Below are 26013 nucleotides of genomic sequence, written 5' to 3' on the forward strand. Positions count from 1 at the left end.
AGCTCGTATAATGCCCTCGCTCTGTCCTTACAGCTCGTATAATGCCCTCGCTCTGTCCTTACAGCTCGTATAATGCCCTCGCTCTGTCCTTACAGCTCGTATAATGCCCTCGCTCTGTCCTTACAGCTCGTATAATGCCCTCGCTCTGTCCTTACAGCTCGTATAATGCCCTCGCTCTGTCCTTACAGCTCGTATAATGCCCTCGCTCTGCCCTTACAGCTCGTATAATGTCCTCCCTCTGTCCGTACAGCTCGTATAATGCCCTCGCTCTGTCCTTACAGCTCGTATAATGCCCTCGCTCTCTCCTTACAGCTCGTATAATGCCCTCGCTCTGTCCGTACAGCTCGTATAATGCCCTCGCTCTGTCCTTACAGCTCGTATAATGCCCTCGCTCTGTCCGTACAGCTCGTATATAATGCCCTCGCTCTGTCCTTACAGCTCGTATAATGCCCTCGCTCTGTCCTTACAGCTTGTATAATGCCCTCGCTCTGTCCTTACAGCTCGTATAATGCCCTCGCTCTGTCCGTACAGCTCGTATAATGCCCTCGCTCTGTCCTTACAGCTCGTATAATGCCCTCGCTCTGTCCTTACAGCTCGTATAATGCCCTCGCTCTGTCTTTACAGCTCGTATAATGTCCTCGCTCTGTCCTTACAGCTCGTATAATGCCCTCGCTCTGTCCTTACAGCTCGTATAATGCCCTCGCTCTGTCCTTACAGCTCGTATAATGCCCTCGCTCTGTCCTTACAGCTCGTATAATGCCCTCGCTCTGTCCTTACAGCTCGTATAATGCCCTCGCTCTGTCCTTACAGCTCGTATAATGCCCTCGCTCTGTCCTTACAGCTCGTATAATGCCCTCGCTCTGTCCTTACAGCTCGTATAATGCCCTCGCTCTGTCCTTACAGCTCGTATAATGCCCTCGCTCTGTCCTTACAGCTCGTATAATGCCCTCGCTCTGTCCTTACAGCTCGTATAATGCCCTCGCTCTGTCCGTACAGCTCGTATAATGCCCTCGCTCTGTCTTTACAGCTCGTATAATGCCCTCGCTCTGTCCGTACAGCTCGTATAATGCCCTCGCTCTGTCTTTACAGCTCGTATAATGTCCTCGCTCTGTCCGTACAGCTCGTATAATGCCCTCGCTCTGTCTTTACAGCTCGTATAATGTCCTCGCTCTGTCCTTACAGCTCGTATAATGCCCTCGCTCTGTCCTTACAGCTCTTATAATGCCCTCGCTCTGTCCGTACAGCTCGTATAATGCCCTCGCTCTGTCTTTACAGCTCGTATAATGCCCTCGCTCTGTCCGTACAGCTCGTATAATGCCCTCGCTCTGTCTTTACAGCTCGTATAATGTCCTCGCTCTGTCCTTACAGCTCGTATAATGCCCTCGCTCTGTCCGTACAGCTCGTATAATGCCCTCGCTCTGTCCTTACAGCTCGTATAATGCCCTCGCTCTGTCCGTACAGCTCGTATAATGCCCTCGCTCTGTCCTTACAGCTCGTATAATGCCCTCGCTCTGTCCTTACAGCTCGTATAATGCCCTCGCTCTGTCCTTACAGCTCGTATAATGCCCTCGCTCTGTCCGTACAGCTCGTATAATGCCCTCGCTCTGTCCGTACAGCTCGTATAATGCCCTCGCTCTGTCTTTACAGCTCGTATAATGTCCTCGCTCTGTCCTTACAGCTCGTATAATGCCCTCGCTCTGTCCTTACAGCTCGTATAATGTCCTCGCTCTGTCCTTACAGCTCGTATAATGTCCTTGCTCTGTCCTTACAGCTCGTATAATGCCCTCGCTCTGTCCTTACAGCTCGTATAATGTCCTCGCTCTGTCCTTACAGCTCGTATAATGTCCTTGCTCTGTCCTTACAGCTCGTATAATGCCCTCGCTCTGTCCTTACAGCTCGTATAATGCCCTCGCTCTGTCCTTACAGCTCGTATAATGCCCTCGCTCTGTCCTTACAGCTCGTATAATGTCCTCTCTCTGTCCGTACAGCTCGTATAATGCCCTCGCTCTGTCCTTACAGCTCGTATAATGCCCTCGCTCTGCCCTTACAGCTCGTATAATGCCCTCGCTCTGTCCGTACAGCTCGTATAATGCCCTCGCTCTGTCCTTACAGCTCGTATAATGCCCTCGCTCTGTCCTTACAGCTCGTATAATGCCCTCGCTCTGTCCTTACAGCTCGTATAATGCCCTCGCTCTGTCCGTACAGCTCGTATAATGCCCTCGCTCTGTCCTTACAGCTCGTATAATGCCCTCGCTCTGTCCTTACAGCTCGTATAATGCCCTCGCTCTGTCCGTACAGCTCGTATAATGCCCTCGCTCTGTCCTTACAGCTCGTATAATGCCCTCGCTCTCTCCTTACAGCTCGTATAATGCCCTCGCTCTGTCTTTACAGCTGATACTCCGGCCAAGAAAACCAAACCGGATTCTGCAGCAGCGGAGAAGCAGACCCTGGCGCCGTACAACTCCAGCACCGCAGTCGGTGAGTCCTGTGTACACCGTCCCACCAGTGTGTGGTCTCTGCTCTTCTCATTTCTACATCCTCCCTATGAATTCTTAAAGATTTGGGGTTTTTTTGTTTTTGTTTTATGTTTTATCTGCTTGTGTGGGGCTGAATCTGATTTGATCTCTTTCTGACAGGGATTTTTAACTCCTTAGTGTCCAATCAGACAGGCGGATTATAGATACGAGTGCCGCCTGTTATAGTCTGCCAATAGATGTCTTACTGATCTCCTGTATGCTGATTTATGATCACAAACTTCTGTTCAACTTTAATGTCGTCTGTGGTCATAGTATCCACTGAGAAAAGCCCAGAAAGTCGCTAGTTACAAGCTCCTCATCAGGACTAGCTCACTGATTGGTTTTTCAGTTAACTCCTTTTACAGCTTCCAATAGACAGAAACTGGAGAAAAGAAGCAGCAACAGTTTCAATAAAATCCATGCTTTTCTAAAGGGGAAAAATGTTTATATATAATATATTGGTTGCTACATGCTGCCATGCGGGGGGGGGGGGGGGGAGGAATCTGACGTCGCTGCCTTCTGTCTGCAAATGCCTCATGTAACAGAAAATCTGTCGATCAACCCAATATCTTTTTGTGTTTTGCAGGGCTGGAATTCCTCATACCCAAAACAGGATATTTCTGTGAATTGTGTTCCCTTTTTTACATGGATGATTCCTCGAAGCTGAAGCACTGCAAAAGTCTGCGACATTACCAGGCCGTAGAGGTACGCCGTGTATATTCTTCTGTGGTAGTTTCACAAGTGGTCCACTAGGGGGCACTGCTCGCTTTTTTTATTTTTGTTTGTATTTTGTTTTTTTATTGTTTTTATTTTTGTGTTTTTGTGGGGTTTTTCTTCAGCGCTCTATTGGGAGACCCAGACGATTGGGGTATAGCTACTGCCTCCGGAGGCCACACAAAGCACTACACTAAAAAGTGCAAGGCCCCTCCCCTTCTGGCTATACCCCCCCGTGGTATCACGGGTTCTCCAGTTTTCAAGCTTTGTGCGAAGGAGGTCAGACATCCATGCATAGCTCCACAGATTTTAGTCAGCAGTAGCTGCTGACTATTTCGGATGGAAGAAAAGAGGGCCCATATAGGGCCCCCAGCATGCTCCCTTCTCACCCGTTGATGGTGTTGTAAGGTTGAGGTACCTATTGCTGGTACGGAGGCTGGAGCCCACATGCTGCTTTCCTTCCACATCCCCCTGGGGGGCTCTGAGGAAGTGGGATCCTGCCGGCCTCAAAGCTCTGACGCCGGGCTCCATCCACAGACCCATTTGAACCTGCTGGATACGGAGCTGGAGTACCGTTCAGGGACATGGCCCTGCACCATTACAGGTACTCTGTGTCCCCGTACACACAGGCACAGCACACTCCAGACTTGCTGGGTGTGCTAGTGCGCCGGGGACAGTAAAGGGTTACAGTCACTGCAGCTTTGCTGAGTGACTTTGTGTATTGGGAACTACCGCGCCGGACGCTCCGGGAGCGGCGGCGCGGCTGGGACTTGTAGTTCGCCGGGGACTGGGCGCCGACCGCGCTTTTACGGCGGCGGCGCTTATAAATCCAGTCCCCGGCTTCTGCGGCCTAGTGCCGCTTCGTTCCCGCCCCCTCCCTGTCACTCAGGGAAGGGGACAGACGCTGAGCAATCAGCAGCGCCGAGGGCTGGAGCCTTATTTACATGCTCCAGCCCTCTCACTGCACACTGTCGGACGCCGGATTCCCGCTCTGACTTGGGGCACGCCCACGGCCCGCCCCTCCTCACACGAGCTGGGGAAGACGCCGGCAGCCATTACTGCAGTCCGAGCTCGGACTTTCGGCAACCAGGCAGGACGGTGGCGACCATACACCCGCTTATAGGCGGGCGGTAAGCGGCACACATAGTGCTGATCCCAATATATACTGCAGTGTGTACATGTGTATTTTAACTGCATAGGTCGCTATATGCCCGCTTGGAGAGCGACACATCAGCAGCAGGAAAGCAGGTGTGCTAAGGCACAGGCTTTCTAGGCTGCTTGTATTGCACGTACTGAAGTGTTCATTTGTGTTTATGCTTGTATGCTATACACTGCACTGTACAGTCGCTAGTCTTAGCTATATTCTCCTGGAATGGCTAGACTACAGCAGCAGAAAACCAAGGGTGCTGGGGCACAGGTTTTTTTTTTTCTATGCTGCTTTTATTGCATGGGCTGCAGTGTGCATTTGTACTTGTGCTTGTAGGCTATACATTGCACTGTATGGTCACTCTTCTGGGCTATATTCCCCTAGATGACTAGTCTACAGCAGCAGAAGAGCAGAGGTGCCAGGGCACAGGCTTCTATGCTGCTTGTATTGCTTGTGCTGCAGTGTTCATTTGTACTTTATGCTTGTATGATATACATTGCACTGTACGGTCACCAATCTTGGCTATATACTTCTAGATGGCTAGTCGGCAGCGGCAAAAAAGCAACACAGATTTTCAGTGCTGTTTTTACTACATGGGATGCTGTTCATGACACCGTCCCATTGTGTGCATGCTCCCCTGTAGCACTTCGTCTGCCGGGGTCTCTAGCACTTCGTCTGCCGGGGTCTCTACTAGTCGTGGCCAAAGAAACCACCTGTCATCCCTGTCCAAGGACAGGGACGGAGTTGCAGTTTCGACAGATATATTGTCATAAGATAGAGACTTGCAGTCCAGACAGGCCATGGGCAATCTTCCTGACCAACCTCATTTGGAACGGGGGGGTCCCAGGAGGACTCTCTGTATGATAAGGCAGCTCTCCAGGACTTTGATCCTGACATCGCTATCAATCCGGATACACCGGATGGTAACGCCATGCGGAATGATCCTATAGCGTCCATCAATGGAAGGTTGGATCTTTCTCCCTCAGCTCCCCCAGTGGAGGAGTCAGCTTCACAGCAGGAGAAGTCCCTTTTCAGTATCTCAAACGGATATTGAGTATTTCTTTTTCGCTCCGAATTGGGAGACCCAGACAATTGGGTGTATAGCTATTGCCTCCGGAGGCCACACAAAGTATTACACTTAAAAGTGTAAGGCCCCTCCCCTTCTGGCTATACACCCCCAGTGGGATCACTGGCTCACCAGTTTTGTGCTTTGTGCGAAGGAGGCAACACATCCACGCATAGCTCCACTGTTTAGTCAGCAGCAGCTGCTGACTATGTCGGATGGAAGAAAAGAGGGCCCATACAGGGCTCCCAGCATGCTCCCTTCTCACCCCACTTCATGTCGGAGGTGTTTGTTAAGGTTGAGGTACCCATTGCGGGTACGGAGGCTGGAGCCCACATGCTGCTTCCTTCCCCATCCCTTTTTACAGGGCTCTGGGTGAAGTGGGATTCTATCGGTCTCCAGGCACTGAGACCGTGCTCCATCCACAGCCCCTGGTATCTGCTGGACATGGAGCGGAGTATCTTCAGGGACATGGCCCTGCTACATGGAGGTACTCTGTGTCCCTGTGGGGACCGCGCAGACACACGGCAGCACTGCTGGGTGTGTTAGTGCGCCAGGGACAGCGGCGCTGTCCGCACTAGTGCCATCGCACACCACAGCGTTGCTGGGTGTGTTAGTGTATTGGGTGACTACTGCGCTAACCGCCGCTGCCATTTTTATTTAAGGCGCCGCTGGGATTTGTGGTGCGCCGGGGACTTCCGCGCCGGCCAGCACTGATATGCCGGCCGCGCTTATTAACTCGAGTCCCCGGCTTCTGGGCCTAGTCTCCCTTCGTTACCGCCCACAGGCCTGACAGTCAGGGTAGGGGCGTGACGCTGCATAGCACAGCAGCGCTGAGAGCTGGAGTATGTTTTGCATACTCCACCCCTCTCACTGTGTGCACTGTGAAACCGGATTCCCGCACTTTCTCAGGCACGCCCACGGCTTCCTTCTCTACAAGGACGCCGGCAGCCATTAGTGCAGTTTCTGTACGATACAGAGACAAGTGTGGAAGACCCTGGCATTCTGATAGTCACACAATCGCTGCAACAGGCGTTAAGCAGCACCTGTGGTGCTAACCCCACTAGTGCAGAAGTGCACTTATAGATATGCTTGTACTATATACATTGCACTGTTTGGTCGCACGTTGTATATACCCTCCTGGATTGTGCGGAGGAGTTATCAGCATATTCTCTGTGTAAAACAAAGGTGCAGAACCACATGTTTTTCTATGCAGCCGGTACAGCATGTACGGCTATACGGCCGGCAGGTTACATAGACCCCCATTATATCCAACTCAGCCGGAGTCTCTGCTAATGGCCAGAGGATGAGGACGGTGTCTGCAGTATTTACTGACAGATTTTCTGAGACTATGGCTATGATACTAGAAGCCTAGCAGTCCGGACATGTCTCTCACAACATGGGCACTGTTGAATCATTGATCCATGGCCCCCCTCAGTGTGAACAACTAACAGCTCCGGGAATGTCACACGCATCCCAGAGTCACGGCTCTGCACAGACGTCAGTCCCAGACAGCCTAAGCGGGCTCACTATGAGCGGCCCTCGGTTTCATCAGGGTCCTAGCAGAACGACTCTCTGTGTAATGAGGCGGAAGTAGCGGCTCAGGATTCTGATCCTGAGACCGCTCTCAATCTGGATACACCTAATGGTGACGCCATAGTGAATAATCTTATAGCGTCCATCAATAGAATGTTGGTTATTTCTCACCCTGCTCCCCCATTGGAGGAGTCAGCTTCACGTATTTTTCTGGACCACTCTGCCTTCAGAGAGGCAGTCCAGGAACACCACACTTATCCAGATATGCGCTTCTCCAAACGGCTTAGGATACACGTTATCCCTGCCCCCTGACGTGGTCAAGGACTGGACCCAGTGTCCCAAGCGGCATCCTCCAATCTCCAGGCTTGTAGCTAGATCCATAGTTGCAGTGGGAGATGGAGCTGCACTTAAAGATGCCACTGACAGACAGATGGATCTCTGGTCTAAATCCATCTATGAGACTGTCGGCGCACCGTTGGCTCCAGCATTCTCACCCTTGGGGCACTCCAAGCTATTTCAGCTTGTCTTACACAGATTGACACGGTTACACGTACATCTGTGCCGCAGGTGGCATCCTTAACCTCTCAAATGTCTGCATTTGTTTCTTACGCGATTCAGGTTGCCCTAGACTCTGCGAACCGTACGGCAGTAGCCTCCGCTGCTCCGTGTTTTTAAGCAGAGCCTGGTCTGCTCGTTAAGTGAATGGAAGGCAGATTCTGCTTCCAAAAAAGGTTGCTTAACCAGTTGCCTTTTCTTTTTCGCTCCTAATTGGGAGACCCAGACAATTGGGTGTATAGCTATTGCCTCCGGAGGCCACACAAAGTATTACACTTAAAAGTGTAAGGCCCCTCCCCTTCTGGCTATACACCCCCAGTGGGATCACTGGCTCACCAGTTTTGTGCTTTGTGCGAAGGAGGCAACACATCCACGCATAGCTCCACTTTTTAGTCAGCAGCAGCTGCTGACTATGTCGGATGGAAGAAAAGAGGGCCCATACTAAGGGCCCCCAGCATGCTCCCTTCTCACCCCACTGTATGTCGGAGGTGTTTGTAAGGTTGAGGTACCCATTGCGGGTACGGCGGCAGGAGCCCACATGCTGATTCCTTCCCCATCCCTTTTTACAGGGCTCTGGGTGAAGTGGGATTTACCGGTCTCCAGGCACTGAGACCGTGCTCCATCTACAGCCCCTGGAGAAGATGCTGGATGGAGCGGAGTACATCAGGGACATGGCCCTGCTTCCTCAAGGTACTCTGTGTCCCCGTGCATTTGGCGCTCACACCGCAGCATGCTGGGTGTTGTAGTGCGCCGGGGGACATCAGCGCTGCGGCGCCTGTGCCATGGCCTCATTCAGCTTCGCTGAAGCAGGCTCACTTATGGGAATTGGTCGCGCCGGCCGCTGGGACTGCGGCGCGGCTGGCACTTGTAGTGCGCCGGGGACTTCAGCGCGGCCTGCGCTTTTACGGCGGCCGCGCTGATAACTAGAGTCCCCGGCTTTTGCGGCCTGCTTCCGTTCGTTCCCGCCCCCAGACCTGCCAGTCAGGAGAGGGGCGGGACGCTGGCCACTTCTAGGAATCGGTCGCGCCGGCCGCTGGGACTGCGGCGCGGCTGGCACTTGTGGTGCGCCGGGGACTTCAGCGCGGCCCGCGCTTTTACGGCGGCCGCGCTGTTAACTCGAGTCCCCGGCTTCTGGGCCTAGTCTCCCTTCGTTACCGCCCACAGCCCTGACAGTCAGGGTAGGGGCGTGACGCTGCATAGCACAGCAGCGCTGAGAGCTGGAGTATGTTTTACATACTCCACCCCTCTCACTGTGTGCACTGTGAATCCGGATTCCCGCACTTTCTCAGGCACGCCCACGGCTTCCTTCTCTACAAGGACGCCGGCAGCCATTAGTGTCAGTTTCTGTACGATACAGAGACAAGTGTGGAAGACCCTGGCATTCTGATAGTCACACAATCGCTGCAACAGGCGTTAAGCAGCACCTGTGGTGCTAACCCCACTAGTGCAGAAGTGCACTTATAGATATGCTTGTACTATATATATTGCACTGTTTGGTCGCACGTTGTATATACCCTCCTGGATTATGCGGAGGAGTTATCAGCATATTCTCTGTGTAAAACAAAGGTGCAGAACCACATGTTTTTCTATGCAGCTGGTACAGCATGTACGGCTATACGGCCGGCAGGTTACATAGACTCCCATTGTATGCACTAATGGCCAGGGGATGAGGACGGTGTCTGCAGTATTTACTGACAGTTTTTCTGAGACTATGGCTATGATACTAGAAGCCTTGCAGTCCGGACATGTCTCTCACAATATGGGCACTGTTGAATCATTGATCCATGGCCCCCCTCAGTGTGAACAACTAACAGCTCCGGGAATGTCACACGCATCCCAGAGTCACGGCTCTGCACGGACGTCAGTCCCAGACAGCCTAAGCGGGCTCACTATGAGCGGCCTCGGTTTCATCAGGGTCCTACCAGAGGACTCTCTGTGTAATGAGGCGGAAGTAGCGGCTCAGGATTCTGATCCTGAGACCGCTCTCAATCTGGATACACCTGATCGTGACGCCATAGTAAATAATCTTATAGCGTCCATCTATAGAATGTTGGTTATTTCTCACAGCTCCTCCAGTGGAGGAGTCAGCTTCACGTATTTTTCTGGACCACTCTGCCTTCAGAGAGGCAGTCCAGGAACACCACGCTTATCCAGATATGCGCTTCTCCAAACGGCTTAGGATACACGTTATCCCTGTCCCCTGACTTGGTCAAGGACTGGACCCAGTGTCCCAAGCGGCATCCTCCAATCTCCAGGCTTGTAGCTAGATCCATAGTTGCAGTGGGAGATGGAGCTGCACTCAAAGATGCCACTGACAGACAGATGGATCTCTGGTCGAAATCCATCTATGAGGCTGTCGGCGCACCGTTGGCTCCGGCATTCTCTCCCTTGGGGCACTCCAAGCTATTTCAGCTTGTCTTACACAGATTGACACGGTTACACGTACATCTGTGCCGCAGGTGGCATCCTTAACCTCTCAAATGTCTGCATTTGTTTCTTACGCGATTCAGGTTGCCCTGGACTCTGCGAACCGTGCGGCGGTAGCCTCCGCTACTCCGTGTTTTTAAGCAGAGCCTGGTCTGCTCGTTAAGTGAATGGAAGGCAGATTCTGCTTCCAAAAAAGGTTGCTTAACCAGTTGCCTTTTTCTGCTGACCGACTGTTTGGTGAGCGTTGGATGTAACCATTAAACAGTCCAGGGGTAAGGATTCATCCTTTCCTCAGCCCGGACACAACAAACCCCAACAGAGCAAGAGGCAGTCGGGGTTTCGGTCTTTTCGAGGCTCGGGCAGGTCCCATTTTTCCTCGTCCAATGTGGACTCAAAAGGATCAGAGGAGCTCAGATTCTTAGCGGGCTCAGTCACGCCCAAAAAAGCGACAGTCTGAAAACCCGCTTCCAAGGCGGCTTCCTCATGACTTGCGGCCTCGGTCGGTAGCAGGCTCTCCCGCCTTGGCGATATTTAGCTGCCATAGGTCAATGACCATTGGGTGTGAGACATTCTGTCTCACGGGTACAGGATAGAGCTCACTTCTCGTCCTCCAACTCGATTCTTCAGAATTTCTCCACCTCCCGGCCGAGCCGCTGCTCTTCTGCAAACAGGGTGCACTCTATAGGCAGAAAGAGTGATGACCCCCGTTCCTCTTCAGGAACAAGGTCACGGTTTTTACCCCAAATTCTTTGCGGTACCTATAACAACGGGCCGTTCCGTCCCGTTCTGGATCTAAAACTGCTCAGCAAGCTCGTGGACACCAGGCGGTTCCGGATGGAATCCCTCCGCCATGTCATCGCCTCAAGGTCCCAAGGATATTTCCTAGCATCATTAGGCATCAAGGATGCTTATCCACACGTGCCGATTGATCCAGAGCACTAGCGTTTCTACGCTTCGTTATAGGAGACGAACACCTTCTGTTCGTAGCTCTACCTTCCGGCTAGCGACAGTCCCACTGGTCTTCGCCAAGGTCAGGGCAGCAGTAGTCACAGTCCTGCACTCTCAGGGTCACTCTGTGATCCCGTATTTAGACGATCTACTTGTCAAGGCACTCTCTTAGGAAACATGCCAACACTGCCCGAACGTTGCGCTGGAGACTCTCTAGAGTTTTGGGTGGATCATCAACTTTTTAAAGTCAGATCCGACCCCGACCCTATCGATAACATATCTAGGCATAGAGTTTCATACTCTCTCAGCGATAGTGAAGCTTCCGCTAGACAAACAGCATTCACTACGGGCTGCAAGCTCTTCTTTAAGAACCAGTCGCACACATTGAGACGCCTCATGCACTTCCTACGTAAGATGGTAGCAATGGAGGCAGTTCCTTTCGCGCAGTTTTACTGCGTCCACTACAATGGGACATTCTCCGCCAATGGGACGAGGAGTCGACGTCCCTCAACAGAGTCGTCTTTCTTTCTCAGGCGGCCAAGGAATCTCTACGGTGGTGGCTTCTTCCCACCTCTTGGTCAAAAAGAAGGTCCTTCCTATCCCCATCCTGGGCGATAGTTACGACAGACGCGAGTCTATCAGGGTGGGGAGCAGTTTTTCTCCACCACAGCGCTCAGGGTACGTGGACTCAGCAAGAGTCCACCCTTCAGATCAATGTTCTTGAACACAGAGCAGTGTATCTTGCCCTACAAACCTTCCAACAGCAGCTGGAAAGCAAGCATATCCGACTTCAGTCGGACAGCTCCACAGCGGTGGCATACATCAACCACCAAGGAAGAACGCGCAACCGGCAAGCCTTCCAGGAAGTCCGGCAGGTTCTGATGTGGGTGGAAGACACGGCATCCACCATATCCACAGTTCACATCCCAGGTGTGGAAAACTAGGAAGCTGACTTCCTAAGTCGCTGGGGTGTGGCCGAAAGAGTATGGTCTCCTCACCCGGACGGGTTTCAGGAGATCTGGCGCCGCTGACAGAGGCCGGACGTCGATCTAATGGCGTCACGGCACAACAACAATGTGCCAGCTTCATGGCACGGTTTCACAATCATCGAGCTCTGGCGGCAGACGCCTTAGTTCAGCATTGGTCGCAGTTCCAGCTACCTTAGGTGCCACCTCTGGCATTGTTGCCCAGAGTGCTGCGCTAGATCAAGACCGACTGCGGCCGCGCCATCCTCGTCGCTACAGATTGGCCGAGGATGTTGTGGTACTCGGTTCTGTGGTGCCTCACGGTAGGCTAACCGGGGGCACTACCAGACCAATCAGACTGGCTGTCTCAAGGGCCATTCTTCCATTTGAATTCTACGGCCCTCAACCGGATGGTGTGGCATTGAGTCCTGGAACCTAGTGTCGTCAGGATTACCTCAGGACGTGGTTGCCACCATGAGACAGGCTAGCATACCAACGTCCGCCAAGATTGACCACAGGACGTGGAAGATATTCTTATCTCGGTGCTCGGCGCAGGGTGTTTCTCCCTGGCCGGTTGCATCGTCTATGTTTCCTTCCTTCCTGCAATCTAGGTGGGAAAATGGGTTGTCGCTCAGTTCCCTTTAGGGACAAGTCTCAGCGCTATCTGTATTTTTTCAGAAACGACGACTTCCTCAGGTACGCACGTTCCTACGGGGAGTTTGTCTTCTCAGCACTCCGTACAAGCGGCCGTTAGAACCCTGAGATCTGAACAAGGTTCTAATTGCTCTCCAGATGCCGCCTTTCGAGCCTTTGAAGGATGTCTCCCTTCCCGCTTTTCACGGGAAGTGGCCTTCTAGTAACGGTCTCGTCTCTTAGGAGAGTTTCCGAGCTAGCAACGCTCTCATACAAACTCCCTTCCTGGTCCTTCACCAGGACAGGGTAGTTCTGCGTCCGGTTCCGGAATTTCTCCCTAAGGTGGTATCCCACTTTCATATCAATCAGGATATCACCTCACCTTCTTTGTGTCCTCGTCCAGTCCATCAATTTCAGAAGGATTTGCATCTGTTGGTTCTGGTGAGAGCACTCAGGTTCTACTTCCCGCATGGCGCTCCTGCGCCACCCGGATGCACTCTTTGTCCTTGTCGCTGGTCGGCGTAAACAGTCGCAAGCTTCCAAATCCACCCTGGCTCGGGGGATCGAGGAACCAATTCTTGAAACCTACAGTTCTACTGGGCTTCTGGTTCTCTCAAGGCTGAAGGCCCATTCTACCAGAGCCGTGGGTGCATCCTGGACATTACGGCACCAGGCTACGGCTCAGCAGGTGTGTCAGGCACCTACCTGATTGGGTCTGCATACTTTTACCAAGCATTTTCAGGTGCATACCTACGCTTCGGCAGACGCCAGCCTAGGTAGATAAGTCCTTCAGGCGGCAATTGCCCACCTGTAGGAAAGGGCTGTTTGACGGCCCTATCACGAGGTATTCTTTTACCCACCCAGGGACTGCTTTTGGACGTCCCAATTGTCTGGGTCTCCCAATTAGGAGCGAAAAAGAAGAAGGGAATTTTGTTTACTTACCGTAAATTCCTTTTCTTCTAGCTCCAATTGGGAGACCCAGCACCCGCCCTGTTTTCTCGGGGTTTTTCTGTTTTTTCGGGTACACATGTTGTTCATGTGGTATGGTTCAGTTCTCCGATGTTTCCTCGGATTGATTTGGTCTTTAAACCAGTTATTGGCTTTCCTCCTTCTTGCTTTGGCACTAAAACTGGTGAGCCAGTGATCCCACTGGGGGTGTATAGCCAGAAGGGGAGGGGCCTTACACTTTTAAGTGTAATACTTTGTGTGGCCTCCGGAGGCAATAGCTATACACCCAATTGTCTGGGTCTCCCAATTGGAGCTAGAAGAAAAGGAATTTACGGTAAGTAAACAAAATTCCCTTCTTTCTGCTGACCGACTGTTTGGTGAGCGTTTGGATGTAACCATTAAACAGTCCAGGGGTAAGGATTCATCCTTTCCTCAGCCCGGACACAACAAACCCCAACAGAGCAGGAGGCAGTCGTGGTTTCGGTCTTTTCGAGGCTCGGGCAGGTCCCATTTTTCCTCGTCCAATGTGGACTCAAAAGGATCAGAGGAGCTCAGATTCTTGGCGGGCTCAGTCACGCCCAAAAAAGAGACAGTCTGAAAACCCGCTTCCAAGGCGGCTTCCTCATGACTTGCGGCCTCCTCTCTCCGCATCCTCGGTCGGTAGCAGGCTCACCCGCCTTGGCGATATTTAGCTGCCATAGGTCAATGACCGTTGGGTGTGAGACATTCTGTCTCACGGGTACAGGATAGAGCTCACTTCTCGTCCTCCAACTCGATTCTTCAGAACTTCTCCACCTCCCGGCCGAGCCGCTGCTCTTCTGCAAACAGGGTGCACTCTATAGGCAGAAAGAGTGATGACCCCCGTTCCTCTTCAGGAACAAGGTCACGGTTTTTACCCCAAATTATTTGCGGTGCCTATAAGAACGGGCCGTTCCGTCCCGTTCTGGATCTAAAACTGCTCAGCAAGCTCGTGGACACCAGGCGGTTCCGGATGTAATCCCTCCGCCATGTCATCGCCTCAATGTCCCAAGGAGATTTCCTAGCATCATTAGGCATCAAGGATGCTTATCCACACGTGCCGATTGATCCAGAGCACTAGCGTTTCTACGCTTCGTTATAGGAGACGAACACCTTCTGTTCGTAGCTCTACCTTCCGGCTAGCGACAGTCCCACTGGTCTTCGCCAAGGTCAGGGCAGCAGTAGTCACAGTCCTGCACTCTCAGGGTCACTCTGTGATCCCATATTTAGACGATCTACTTGTCAAGGCACTCTCTTAGGAAACATGCCGACACTGCCCGAACGTTGCGCTAGAGACTCTCTAGAGTTTTGGGTGGATCATCAACTTTTTGAAGTCAGATCCGACCCCGACCCTATCGCTAACATATCTAGGCATGGAGTTTCATACTCTCTCAGCGATAGTGAAGCTTCCGCTAGACAAACAGCATTCACTACGGGCTGCAATCTCTTCTTTAAGAACCAGTCGCACACATTGAGACGCCTCATGCACTTCCTACGTAAGATGGTAGCAATGGAGGCAGTTCTTTTCGCGCAGTTTCATCTGCGTCCACTACAATGTGACATTCTCCGCCAATGGGACGGGGAGTCGACCTCCCTCAACAGAGTCGTCTTTCTTTCTCAGGCGGCCAAGGAATCTCTACGGTGGTGGCTTCTTCCCACCTCATGGTCAAAAAGAAGGTCCTTCCTATCCCCATCCTGGGCGATAGTTACGACAGACGCGAGTCTATCAGGGTGGGGAGCAGTTTTTCTCCACCACAGCGCTCAGGGTACGTGGACTCAGCAAGAGTCCACCCTTCAGATCAATGTTCTTGAACACAGAGCAGTGTATCTTGCCCTACAAACCTTCCAACAGCAGCTGGACAGCAAGCAAATCCGACTTCAGTCGGACAACTCCACAGCGGTGGCATACATCAACCACCAAGGAAGAACGCGCAACCGGCAAGCCTTCCAGGAAGTCCGGCAGGTTCTGATGTGGGTGGAAGACACGGCATCCACCATATCCACAGTTCACATCCCAGGCGTGGAAAACTAGGAAGCTGACTTCCTAAGTCGCCGGGGTGTGGCCGAAAGGGTATGGTCTCTTCACCCGGACGGGTTTTGGGAGATCTGGCGCCGCTGACAGAGGCCGGACGTCGATCTAATGGCGTCACGGCACAACAACAATGTGCCAGCTTCATGGCACGGTTTCACAATCATCGAGCTCTGGCGGCAGACGCCTTAGTTCAGCATTGGTCGCAGTTCCAGCTACCTTAGGTGCCACCTCTGGCATTGTTGCCCAGAGTGCTGCGCTAGATCAGGACCGACTGCGGCCGCGCCATCCTCGTCGCTACAGATTGGCCAAGGATGTTGTGGTTCCCGGTTCTGTGGTGCCTCACGGTAGGCTAACCGGGGGCACTACCAGACCAATCAGACTGGCTGTCTCAAGGGCCATTCTTCCATTTGAATTCTACGGCCCTCAACCTGATGGTGTGGCATTGAGTCCTAGAACCTAGTGTCGTCAGGATTACCTCAGGACGTGGTTGCCACCATGAGACAGGCTAGCATACCAACGTCCGCCAAGATTGACCACAGGACGTGGAAGATATTCTTATCTCGGTGCTCGGCGCAGGGTGTTTCTCCCTGGCCGGTTGCATCGTCTATGTTTCCTTCCTTCCTGCAATCTAGGTTGGAAAAAGGGTTGTCGCTCAGTTCCCTTTAGGGACAAGTCTCAGCGCTATCTGTATTTTTTCAGAAACGACTTCCTCAGGTACGCACGTTCCTACGGGGAGTTTGTCGTCTCACCACTCCGTTCAAGCGGCCGTTAGAGCCCTGGGATCTGAACAAGGTTCTAATTGCTCTCCAGATGCCGCCTTTCGAGCCTTTGAAAGAGGTCTCCCTTCCCGCTTTTCTCGGGAAGTGGCCTTCTAGTAACGGTCTCGTCTCTTAGGAGAGTTTCCGAGCTAGCAACGCTCTCATACAAATCTCCCTTCCTGGTCCTTCACCAGGACAGGGTAGTTCTGCGTCCGATTCCGGAATTTCTCCCTAAGGTGGTATCCCACTTTCATATCAATCAGGATATCACCTCACCTTCTTTGTGTCCTCGTCCAGTCCATCAATTTCAGAAGGATTTGCATCTGTTGGTTCTGGTGAGAGCACTCAGGTTCTACTTCCCGCATGGCGCTCCTGCGCCACCCGGATGCACTCTTTGTCCTTGTCGCTGGTCGGCGTAAACAGTCGCAAGCTTCTGAATCCACCCTGGCTCGGGGGATCGAGGAACCAATTCTTGAAACCTACAGTTCTACTGGGCTTCTGGTTCTCTCAAGGCTGAAGGCCCATTCTACCAGAGCCGTGGGTGCATCCTGGGCATTACGGCACCAGGCTACGGCTCAGCAGGTGTGTCAGGCACCTACCTGATTGAGTCTGCATACTTTTACCAAGCATTTTCAGGTGCATACCTACGCTTCGGCAGACGCCAGCCTAGGTAGATAAGTCCTTCAGGCGGCGATTGCCCACCTGTAGGAAAGGGCTGTTTGACGGCCCTATCACGAGGTATTCTTTTACCCACCCAGGGACTGCTTTTGGACGTCCCAATTGTCTGGGTCTCCCAATTCGGAGCGAAAAAGAAGAAGGGAATTTTGTTTACTTACCGTAAATTCCTTTTCTTCTAGCTCCAATTGGGAGACCCAGCACCCGCCCTGTTTTCTCGGGGTTTTTTCTGTTTTTTCGGGTACACATGTTGTTCATGTGGTATGGTTCAGTTCTCCGATGTTTCCTCGGATTGAATTGGTCTTTAAACCAGTTATTGGCTTTCCTCCTTCTTGCTTTGGCACTAAAACTGGTGAGCCAGTGATCCCACTGGGGGTGTATAGCCAGAAGGGGAGGGGCCTTACACTTTTAAGTGTAATACTTTGTGTGGCCTCCGGAGGCAATAGCTATACACCCAATTGTCTGGGTCTCCCAATTGGAGCTAGAAGAAAAGGAATTTACAGTAAGTAAACAAAATTCCCTTCTTTTCTGACCACGCTGACTTCAGAGAAGCAGTCCAGAAACACCACGCTTACCAGATAAGCGTCTTCTCCAAACGTTTTTAAGATACACGTTATCCCTTTTCCCCTGACGTGGTCAAGCGCTGGACCCAGGGTCCAAAGGTGGATTCTCCAATCTCCAGGCTTGCGTCTAGAGCCATAGTTGCACTGGAGATGGGGCTTCACTTAAAGATGCCATTCACAGACAGATGGACTCTGGTTGAAATCTGTCTAGGAGGCTATCGGCGTGTCGGTTGCTCCGGCATTCACAGCCGTATAGGCAACCTAACCTTTTCAGCTGTTCTTGCGCAGCTGGCCTTGAGCACATGTACATCTGTACCGCAGAGGCGTCCGTAACTCCGCAATGTCTGCACTGCGACGTACCCTATTAATGCTGTCCTAAAAGTACAGTCGAGGTTTCGGTCCTTCCCAAGCTCGGGCAGGTCCCAATTGTCCTCGTGCAAAAGGGCTACAAAACCTCAGACGGGCTCAGATTCCGGCCGGGCTCAATCACGCCCAAGGAAGGCAGCCGGAGGAACCGCTACCAAGGCGGTCTCCTCATGACTCTCAGCTCTCTCTCTCTCTCCGCATCCGCGGTTGATGGCAGACTCCCCCGCCTTTGGCGATATTTAGCTGCCACAGGTCACAGACCGGTGGGTGACGGACATTGTGCTCACGTGCACAGGACAGTGTTCTGTTCTCGTCCTCCGACTCCATTCTTCAGAACGGCCCCACCTCCCCACCGAGCAGATGCCCTGCTGCAGGCGGTGGACGCTCTAAGAGCAGAAGGAGTGGTGATCCCTGTCCCCCCTCAGGAACGAGGGCGAGGGTTTGTACTCCAATCTCTTTGTGGCTCCAAAAAAGGACGGCTCCTTCCGTCCTGTTCTGGACCTAAAACTGCTCAATAAGCATGCGAACGCCAGGCGGTTCCGGATGGAATCCCTCCGATCCGTCATTACCTCAATGTCTCGAGGAGACTTCCTTGCCTCAACAGACATCAAAGATGCCTATCTCCACGTGCCAATTGCTACGGAGCACCAACGTTTTCTACGTTTTGTGATAGGAGACGACCATCTTCAGTTCGTAGCTCTGCCATTCGGTCTGGCGACAGCCCCACGGGTGTTCACCAAGGTCATGGCGGCAGTGGTAGCAGTCTTGCACTCTCAGGGACACCCGGTGATCCCTTACTTGGACGATCTACTCGTCAAAGCACCCTCCCTCGAGGCATGACAACGCAGCCTGAATGTTACGCTGGAGACTCTCCAGACTTTCGGGTGGATCATCAATTTGGCAAGGTCAAATCGGTCACCGACTCAATCACTAACGTATCTCGGCATGGAGTTCACACTCTATCAGCGATAGTGAAGCTTCCGCTGAACAAGCAGCGTTCACTGCAAACAGAGGTGCAGTCTCTCCTTCAAGGCCAGTCGCACCCCTTAAGGCGCCTCATGCACTTCCTAGGGAAGATGGTGGCAGCCATGGAGGCAGTTCCCTTTGCGCAGTTTCATCTGCGCCAACTGCAAGGGGACATTCTCCGCCAATGGGACGGGCAGTCAACCTCCCTGGACAGGAAAGTCTCCCTTTCCCAGACGGCCAAGGACTCTCTGCAATGGTGGCTTATTCCCACCTCATTGTCACAGTGAAGATCCTTCCTACCCCCATCCTGGGCAGTGGTCACGACAGATACGAGTCTGTCAGGGTGGGGAGCAGTTTGTCTCCGCCACAGGGCTCAGGGGACGTGGACTCAGCAGGAGTCCACCCTTCAGATCAATGTTCTGGAAATCGGGGCAGGGTATCTTACCCTACTAGCTTTCCAGCAGTGGCTAGAAAGAGAGCAGATCCGAATCCAGTCGGACAACTCCACAGCGGTGGCATACATCAACCACCAAGGAGGGACGCGCAGTCGGCAAGCCTTCCAGGAAGTCCGGCGAATCCTCATGTGGGTGGAGGACACAGCATCCACCATATCCGCAGTTCACATCCCGGGCGTAGAAAACTGGGAAGCAGACTTCCTCAGTCGCCAGGGTATGGACGCAGGGGAATGGTCCCTTCACCCGGACGTGTTTCAGGAAATCTGTCGCCGCTGGGGGGTGCCGGACGTCGACCTAATGGCGTCTCGGCACAACAACAAGGTCCCGGCATTTATGGCACGATCGCGCGATCACAGAGCTCTGGCGGCAGACGCCTTAGTGCACGATTGGTCGCAGTTCCGGCTCACATATGTGTTTCCACCTCTGGCACTCTTGCCCAGAGTACTGCGCAAAAAATCAGATCCGATTGCAGCCGCGTCATACTCGTCGCCCCAGACTGGCCGAGGAGATCGTGGTACCCGGATCTGTGGCATCTCACGGTCGGCCGACCGTGGTCACTACCAGGCTGGCCAGACTTACTGTCCCAAGGGCCGTTTTTTCCATCGGAATTCTGCGGCCCTGAACCTGACTGTGTGGCCATTGAGTCCTGGATCCTAGCGTCTTCAGGATTATCCCAAGGGGTCGTTGCCACCATGAAACAGGCTAGGAAGTCCACCTCTGCTAAGATCTACCACAGAACGTGGAAGATTTTCTTAACCTGGTGCTCGGCTCAGGGAGTGTCTCCCTGGCCATTTGCATTGCCTACTTTTCTTTCCTTCCTGCAATCGGGGTTAGAAAAGGGCTTGTCGCTCGGCTTCCTTAAGGGGGAAGTCTCGGCACTATCCGTGTTTTTTCAGAAGCGTCTAGCACGTCTTTCTAAGGTGCGCACGTTCCTACAGGGGGTCTGTCATATCGTACCCCCGTACAAGCGGCCGTTAGATCCATGGGATCTCAACAGGGTATTAGTTGCTCTCCAGAAGCCGCCTTTCGAGCCTCTGAAGGAAGTTTCCTTTCTCGCCTGTCACAGAAGGTGGCGTTTCTCGTTGCGATCACATCGCTTCGGCGAGTGTCTGAGCTGGCAGCTCTGTCATCCAAGGCTCCCTTCCTGGTGTTCCACCAGGACAAGGTAGTGCTGCGCCCCATTCCGGAGTTTCTCCCTAAGGTCGTATCCTCATTTCATCTTAATCAGGATATATCCTTGCCTTCCTTTTGTCCTCATCCGGTTCACCGGTATGAAAAGGACTTACGTTTGTTAGATCTGGTGAGAGCACTCAGACTCTACATTTCCCGCACGGCGCGCATGCGCCGTTCCGATGCACTTTTTGTCCTTGTCGCTGGTCCGCGCAAGGGGTTTCAGGCTTCTAAAGCCACCCTGGCTCGATGGATCAAAGAACCAATTCTAGAGGCCTACCGTTCTGCGGGGCTTCCGGTTCCTTCAGGGCTAAAAGCCCACTCAACCAGAGCCGTGGGTGCGTCCTGGGCATTACGACACCAGGCTTCGGCTCAACAAGTGTACCAGGCAGCTACCTGGTCCAGTCTGCACACTTTCACCAAGCATTATCAGGTGCATACCTATGCTTCGGCGGATGCCAGCTTAGGTAGAAGAGTCCTGCAGGCGGCAGTGACACCCCCGTAGGGGAGGGCTGTTTTGCAGCCCTAACATGAGGTATTTCTTTACCCACCCAGGGACAGCTTTTGGACGTCCCAATCGTCTGGGTCTCCCAATAGAGCGCTGAAGAAGAAGGGAATTTTGTTACTTACCGTAAATTCCTTTTCTTCTAGCTCTTATTGGGAGACCCAGCACCCGCCCTGTTGTCCTTCGGGATGTTTTTGTTGTTTGCGGGTACACATGTTGTTCATGTTGAACGGTTTTTCAGTTCTCCGATGTTACTCGGAGTTAATTTGTTTAAACCAGTTATTGGCTTTCCTCCTTCTTGCTTTGGCACTAAAACTGGAGAACCCGTGATACCACGGGGGGGTATAGCCAGAAGGGGAGGGGCCTTGCACTTTTTAGTGTAGTGCTTTGTGTGGCCTCCGGAGGCAGTAGCTATACCCCAATCGTCTGGGTCTCCCAATAAGAGCTAGAAGAAAAGGAATTTACGGTAAGTAACAAAATTCCCTTCTTTATATTGTTTTTGATTTTTGTTTGTGTTTTTTTTGTTTTTGTTTTGTGTAAGGATTTTATTCAGCACCTACAATCTAATGTAAGTGATCACATAATTTGGATACGTGACCACACGTAGCATGGATGTGACATTGCCTTAACCTGATTATTCAGGAAGCCTAATGGTGTAGTATATGGTAGTCTCCACGCCAGTGCTATACACTTGTACCATATGCAATATCAAAGCGGTTTTAGATGTTGGGTGAGAATATTTTTTTTTCTTCGGCGCTCCATTGGGAGACCCAGACGATTGGGTGTATAGCACTGCCTCCGGAGGCCACACAAAGCACTACACTAAAAAGTGCAAGGCCCCTCCCCTTCTGGCTATACACCCCCAGTGGGATCACTGGCTCACCAGTTTTCTGCTTTGTGCGAAGAAGGTCAGACATCCACGCATAGCTCCACTGTTTAGTCAGCAGTAGCTGCTGACTCTATCGGATGGAAGAAAAGAGGGCCCATATAGGGCCCCCAGCATGCTCCCTTCTCACCCCACTTGCGGTTTGTAAGGTTGAGGTACCCATTGCGGGTACGGAGGCTGGAGCCCACATGCTGCTTTCCTTCCCCATCCCCCTGAGGGGCTCTGTGGAAGTGGGATCTTACCGGCCCCCAGACCCTGAGGCCGAGCTCCATCCACAGACCCAGAGACCCTGCTGGAGGAGCTGAGTACAGTCAGGGACAAGGCCCTGCAACGTTCAGGTACTCTGTGTCCCCGCACAGACAGGCCACGCACACTCCAGGCTTGCTGGGTGTGCTAGTGCGCCGGGGGCACTAGCGCTGCGCGCTCGGGTTAGAGTCACTGCAGCTTAGCTGAGTGATTTTATGTCTTGGGAACTACCGCGCCGGCCGCTCCGGGAGCGGCGGCGCGGCTGGGACTTGTAGTGCGCCGGGGACTCGCGCTGCCCGCGCTTTTACGGCGGCAGCGCTCATAAATCTAGTCCCCGGCTTTTGCGGCCTAGCTCTGCTTCGTTCCCGCCCCCACCCTGTCAATCAGGGAAAGGGAGAGACGCTGTTCTATAGTCAGCGCCGAGGGCTGGAGTCTTATTTACATACTCCAGCCCTCTCACTGGGCACAGTGGGGCGCAGGTTTCCCGCTCTTGGTCTCAACACGCCCAGGGCCCGCCCCTCTCCACAGGACGCCGGCAGCCATTCCTGCATGCAGTCTGGCTGGAGAACGGACACAGGCTCTGGGGGACTCAGACAGGGGACTCTGGCGACCACACACCCGCGTTTATGCGGGCGGTAAGCTGCACATAAGTGCTGGCCCCACTAGTGCCACAGTGTTATTTGGTGCATTTTTTCCCTGTACCATATATATTTATATTGCACTGTACAGTCGCTTCTTGGCTTATACCCTACATTGCTCTGAGGAGACAACAACATGTCATCCGCAAAACGCAAGGGTGCCAAGGCACAGGCGGTATGCACTGCTTGTGCCGCATGTGGGGCTAATCTACCGGCAGGTTCCAATGACCCCCATTGTGTGCAATGTTCAATCCCTGTGCCACTTCGGCAGCCAGAGTCTATGGTAGTAGTGGCCCAGGCAGAGACGCCTGTGAACCCTGCCCCGGTGACGGGGACAGAATTTGCAGTTTTTGCTGATAAGATGTCTGTGACTATGACAAAAATCCTGGAAACCTTGCAGTCCAGGCCAGTTTCTCAGACCATGGACACTGCTGTGTCTATGCTCCCCGGTCCCCCTCAGTTGGAGCTAATCCGTACTTCAAGGGGGTCCCAGGCATCACAGGCTGAAGACTCTGACTCGGATGACAGTCCCAGGCAGCCTAAGCGGGCTCGCTGGGAAAGACCCTCGCCGTCATCACACTGGTCAGGGTCTCAGCGAGACGAGGCTCTGTATGAGGAGACAGAGGTGGGTGATCAGGAATCTAATCCTGACACCGCTCTCAATCTAGATACCCCTGATGGTGACGCTATGGTAAATGACCTTATAGCGGCCATCAATAGACTGTTGGATATTTCTCCCCCAGCCCCTTCAGCAGAGGAGGCAGCTGCACAGCAGGAGAAGTTCCATTTCCGGTATCCTAAGCGTAAATTGAGTACTTTTCTGGACCACTCTGACTTCAGAGAATCAGTCCAGAAACATCATGCTTATCCAGATAAGCGTTTCTCCAAACGTCTTAAGGATACACGTTATCCCTTTCCCCCTGACGTGGTCAAACGCTGGACCCAGTGTCCAAAGGTGGACCCCCCAATCTCCAGGCTTGCGGCTAGATCCATAGTTGCAGTGGAAGATGGGGCTTCACTTAAAGATGCCAATGACAGACAGATGGACCTTTGGTTAAAGTCTGTCTATGAAGCTATCGGCGCGTCGTTTGCTCCAGCATTCGCGGCCGTGTGGGCACTCCAAGCTATTTCAGCTGGCCTGGCACAGGTGGACTCTATCATACGTCCAGCAGTGCCGCGAGTAGCGTCCCTAACCTCGCAAATGTCTGCGTTTGCGACTTACGCTATCAACGCTGTCCTGGACTCTACGAGCCGTACCTCAATGGCGTCTGCCAACTCTGTGGTTTTGCGCAGAGCCTTGTGGTTAAAGGAATGGAAAGCAGATTCTGCTTCCAAGAAATGTTTAACCAGCTTGCCACTATCTGGAGACAGACTGTTTGGTGAGCAATTGGCTGAGATCATTAAACAGTCCAAGGGTAAGGACTCCTCCTTACCCCAGCCCAGATCGAGCAAACCTCAACAGAGGAAGTGGCAGTCGAGGTTTCGGTCCTTTCGAGGCTCCAGCAAGACCCAATTCTCCTCGTCCAAAGGGACTCAGAAGGAGCAAAGGAGCTCAGATTCCTGGCGGGCTCATTCACGCCCCAAGAAAGCAACCGGAGGAACCGCTTCCAAGGCGGCTGCCTCATGACTTTCGGCCTCATCCCTCCGCATCCTCGGTCGGTGGCAGGCTCTCCCGCTTTTGCGACATTTGGCTGCCACAGGTCAAAGACCGGTGGGTAGCAGACATTTTGTCTCACGGGTACAGGATAGAATTCAGTTCTCATCCTCCGCCTCGGTTCTTCAGAACCTCCCCACATCCCGACCGAGCAAATGCCCTTCTGCAGGCGGTGTGCTCACTAAGAGCAGAAGGAGTGGTGATCCCTGTTCCTCTGCAGGAACAAGGACAAGGTTTTTACTCCAATCTCTTCGTGGTTCCAAAAAAGGACGGCTCGTTCCGTCCTGTTCTGGACCTAAAGCTGCTCAACAAGCATGTGAACGCCAGGCGGTTCCGGATGGAATCCCTCCGCTCCGTCATTGCCTCAATGTCTCAAGGAGATTTCCTTGCATCAATAGACATCAAAGATGCTTATCTCCACGTGCCGATTGCTACAGAGCACCAACGTTTTTTACGTTTCGTGATAGGAGACGACCATCTCCAGTTCGTAGCTCTGCCATTTGGTCTGGCGACAGCCCCACGGGTTTTCACCAAGGTCATGGCGGCAGTGGTAGCAGTCCTGCATTCTCAGGGACATTCGGTGATTCCTTACTTAGACGATCTACTTGTCAAAGCACCCTCTCAAGAGGCATGCCAACACAGCCTGAATGTTGCGCTGGAGACTCTCCAGACTTTCGGGTGGATCATCAACTTTTCAAAGTCAAACCTGGCACCGACTCAATCACTAACGTATCTTGGCATGGAGTTTCATACTCTCTCAGCGATAGTGAAGCTTCCGCTGGACAAGCAGCGGTCACTACAGACAGGGGTGCAGTCTCTCCTTCAGGGTCAGTCGCACCCCTTAAGGCGCCTCATGCACTTCCTAGGGAAGATGGTGGCAGCAATGGAGGCAGTCCCGTTCGCGCAGTTTCATCTGCGCCCACTTCAATGGGACATTCTCCGCCAATGGGACGGGAAGACAACTTCCCAAGACAGGACAGTCTCCCTTTCTCAGATGACCAAGGACTCTCTGCAATGGTGGCTTCTTCCCACCTCATTATCACAGGGAAGATCATTCCTGCCCCCATCCTGGGCAGTGGTCACGACAGACGCGAGTCTGTCAGGGTGGGGAGCAGTTTTTCTCCACCACATGGCTCAAGGGACGTGGACTCAGCAGGAGTCCACCCTTCAGATCAATGTTCTGGAAATCAGGGCAGTGTATCTTGCCCTATTAGCCTTCCAGCAGTGGCTGGAAGGAAAGCAGATCCGAATTCAGTCGGACAACTCCACAGCGGTGGCATACATCAACCACCAAGGAGGGACACGCAGTCGGCAAGCCTTCCAGGAAGTCAGGCGGATTCTGATGTGGGTGGCGGAAAGAGCATCCACCATATCCGCAGTTCACATCCCGGGCGTAGAAAACTGGGAAGCAGACTTCCTCAGTCGCCAGGGCATGGACGCAGGGGAATGGTCCCTTCACCCGGACGTGTTTCAGGAAATCTGCCGCCGCTGGGGGGTGCCGGACGTCGACCTAATGGCGTCTCGGCACAACAACAAGGTCCCGACCTTCATAGCGCGGTCTCGCGATCAAAGAGCTCTAGCGGCAGACGCCTTAGTGCAAGATTGGTCGCAGTTCCGGCTCCCTTATGT

General features: G+C 52.9%; 1 protein-coding gene across 2 annotated transcripts in view; it reads left to right on the top strand.

Annotated features, from left to right (window-relative positions):
- ZNF638 (zinc finger protein 638) overlaps nt 1-26013 on the top strand; it is a 423199-nt gene that overhangs the window by 380575 nt on the left and 16611 nt on the right. For both annotated transcript variants that reach the window (XM_075346112.1, XM_075346120.1), the window contains exons 23-24: nt 2392-2478; nt 3103-3221. In XM_075346112.1, the coding sequence (XP_075202227.1) occupies nt 2392-2478; nt 3103-3221 (206 nt within the window). The remainder of the gene's footprint in view (nt 1-2391; nt 2479-3102; nt 3222-26013) is intronic.

This window comes from Anomaloglossus baeobatrachus, chromosome 1 (genome assembly GCF_048569485.1).
Source record: "Anomaloglossus baeobatrachus isolate aAnoBae1 chromosome 1, aAnoBae1.hap1, whole genome shotgun sequence".
In the NCBI taxonomy this organism is placed as follows: Eukaryota; Metazoa; Chordata; class Amphibia; order Anura; family Aromobatidae; genus Anomaloglossus; species Anomaloglossus baeobatrachus.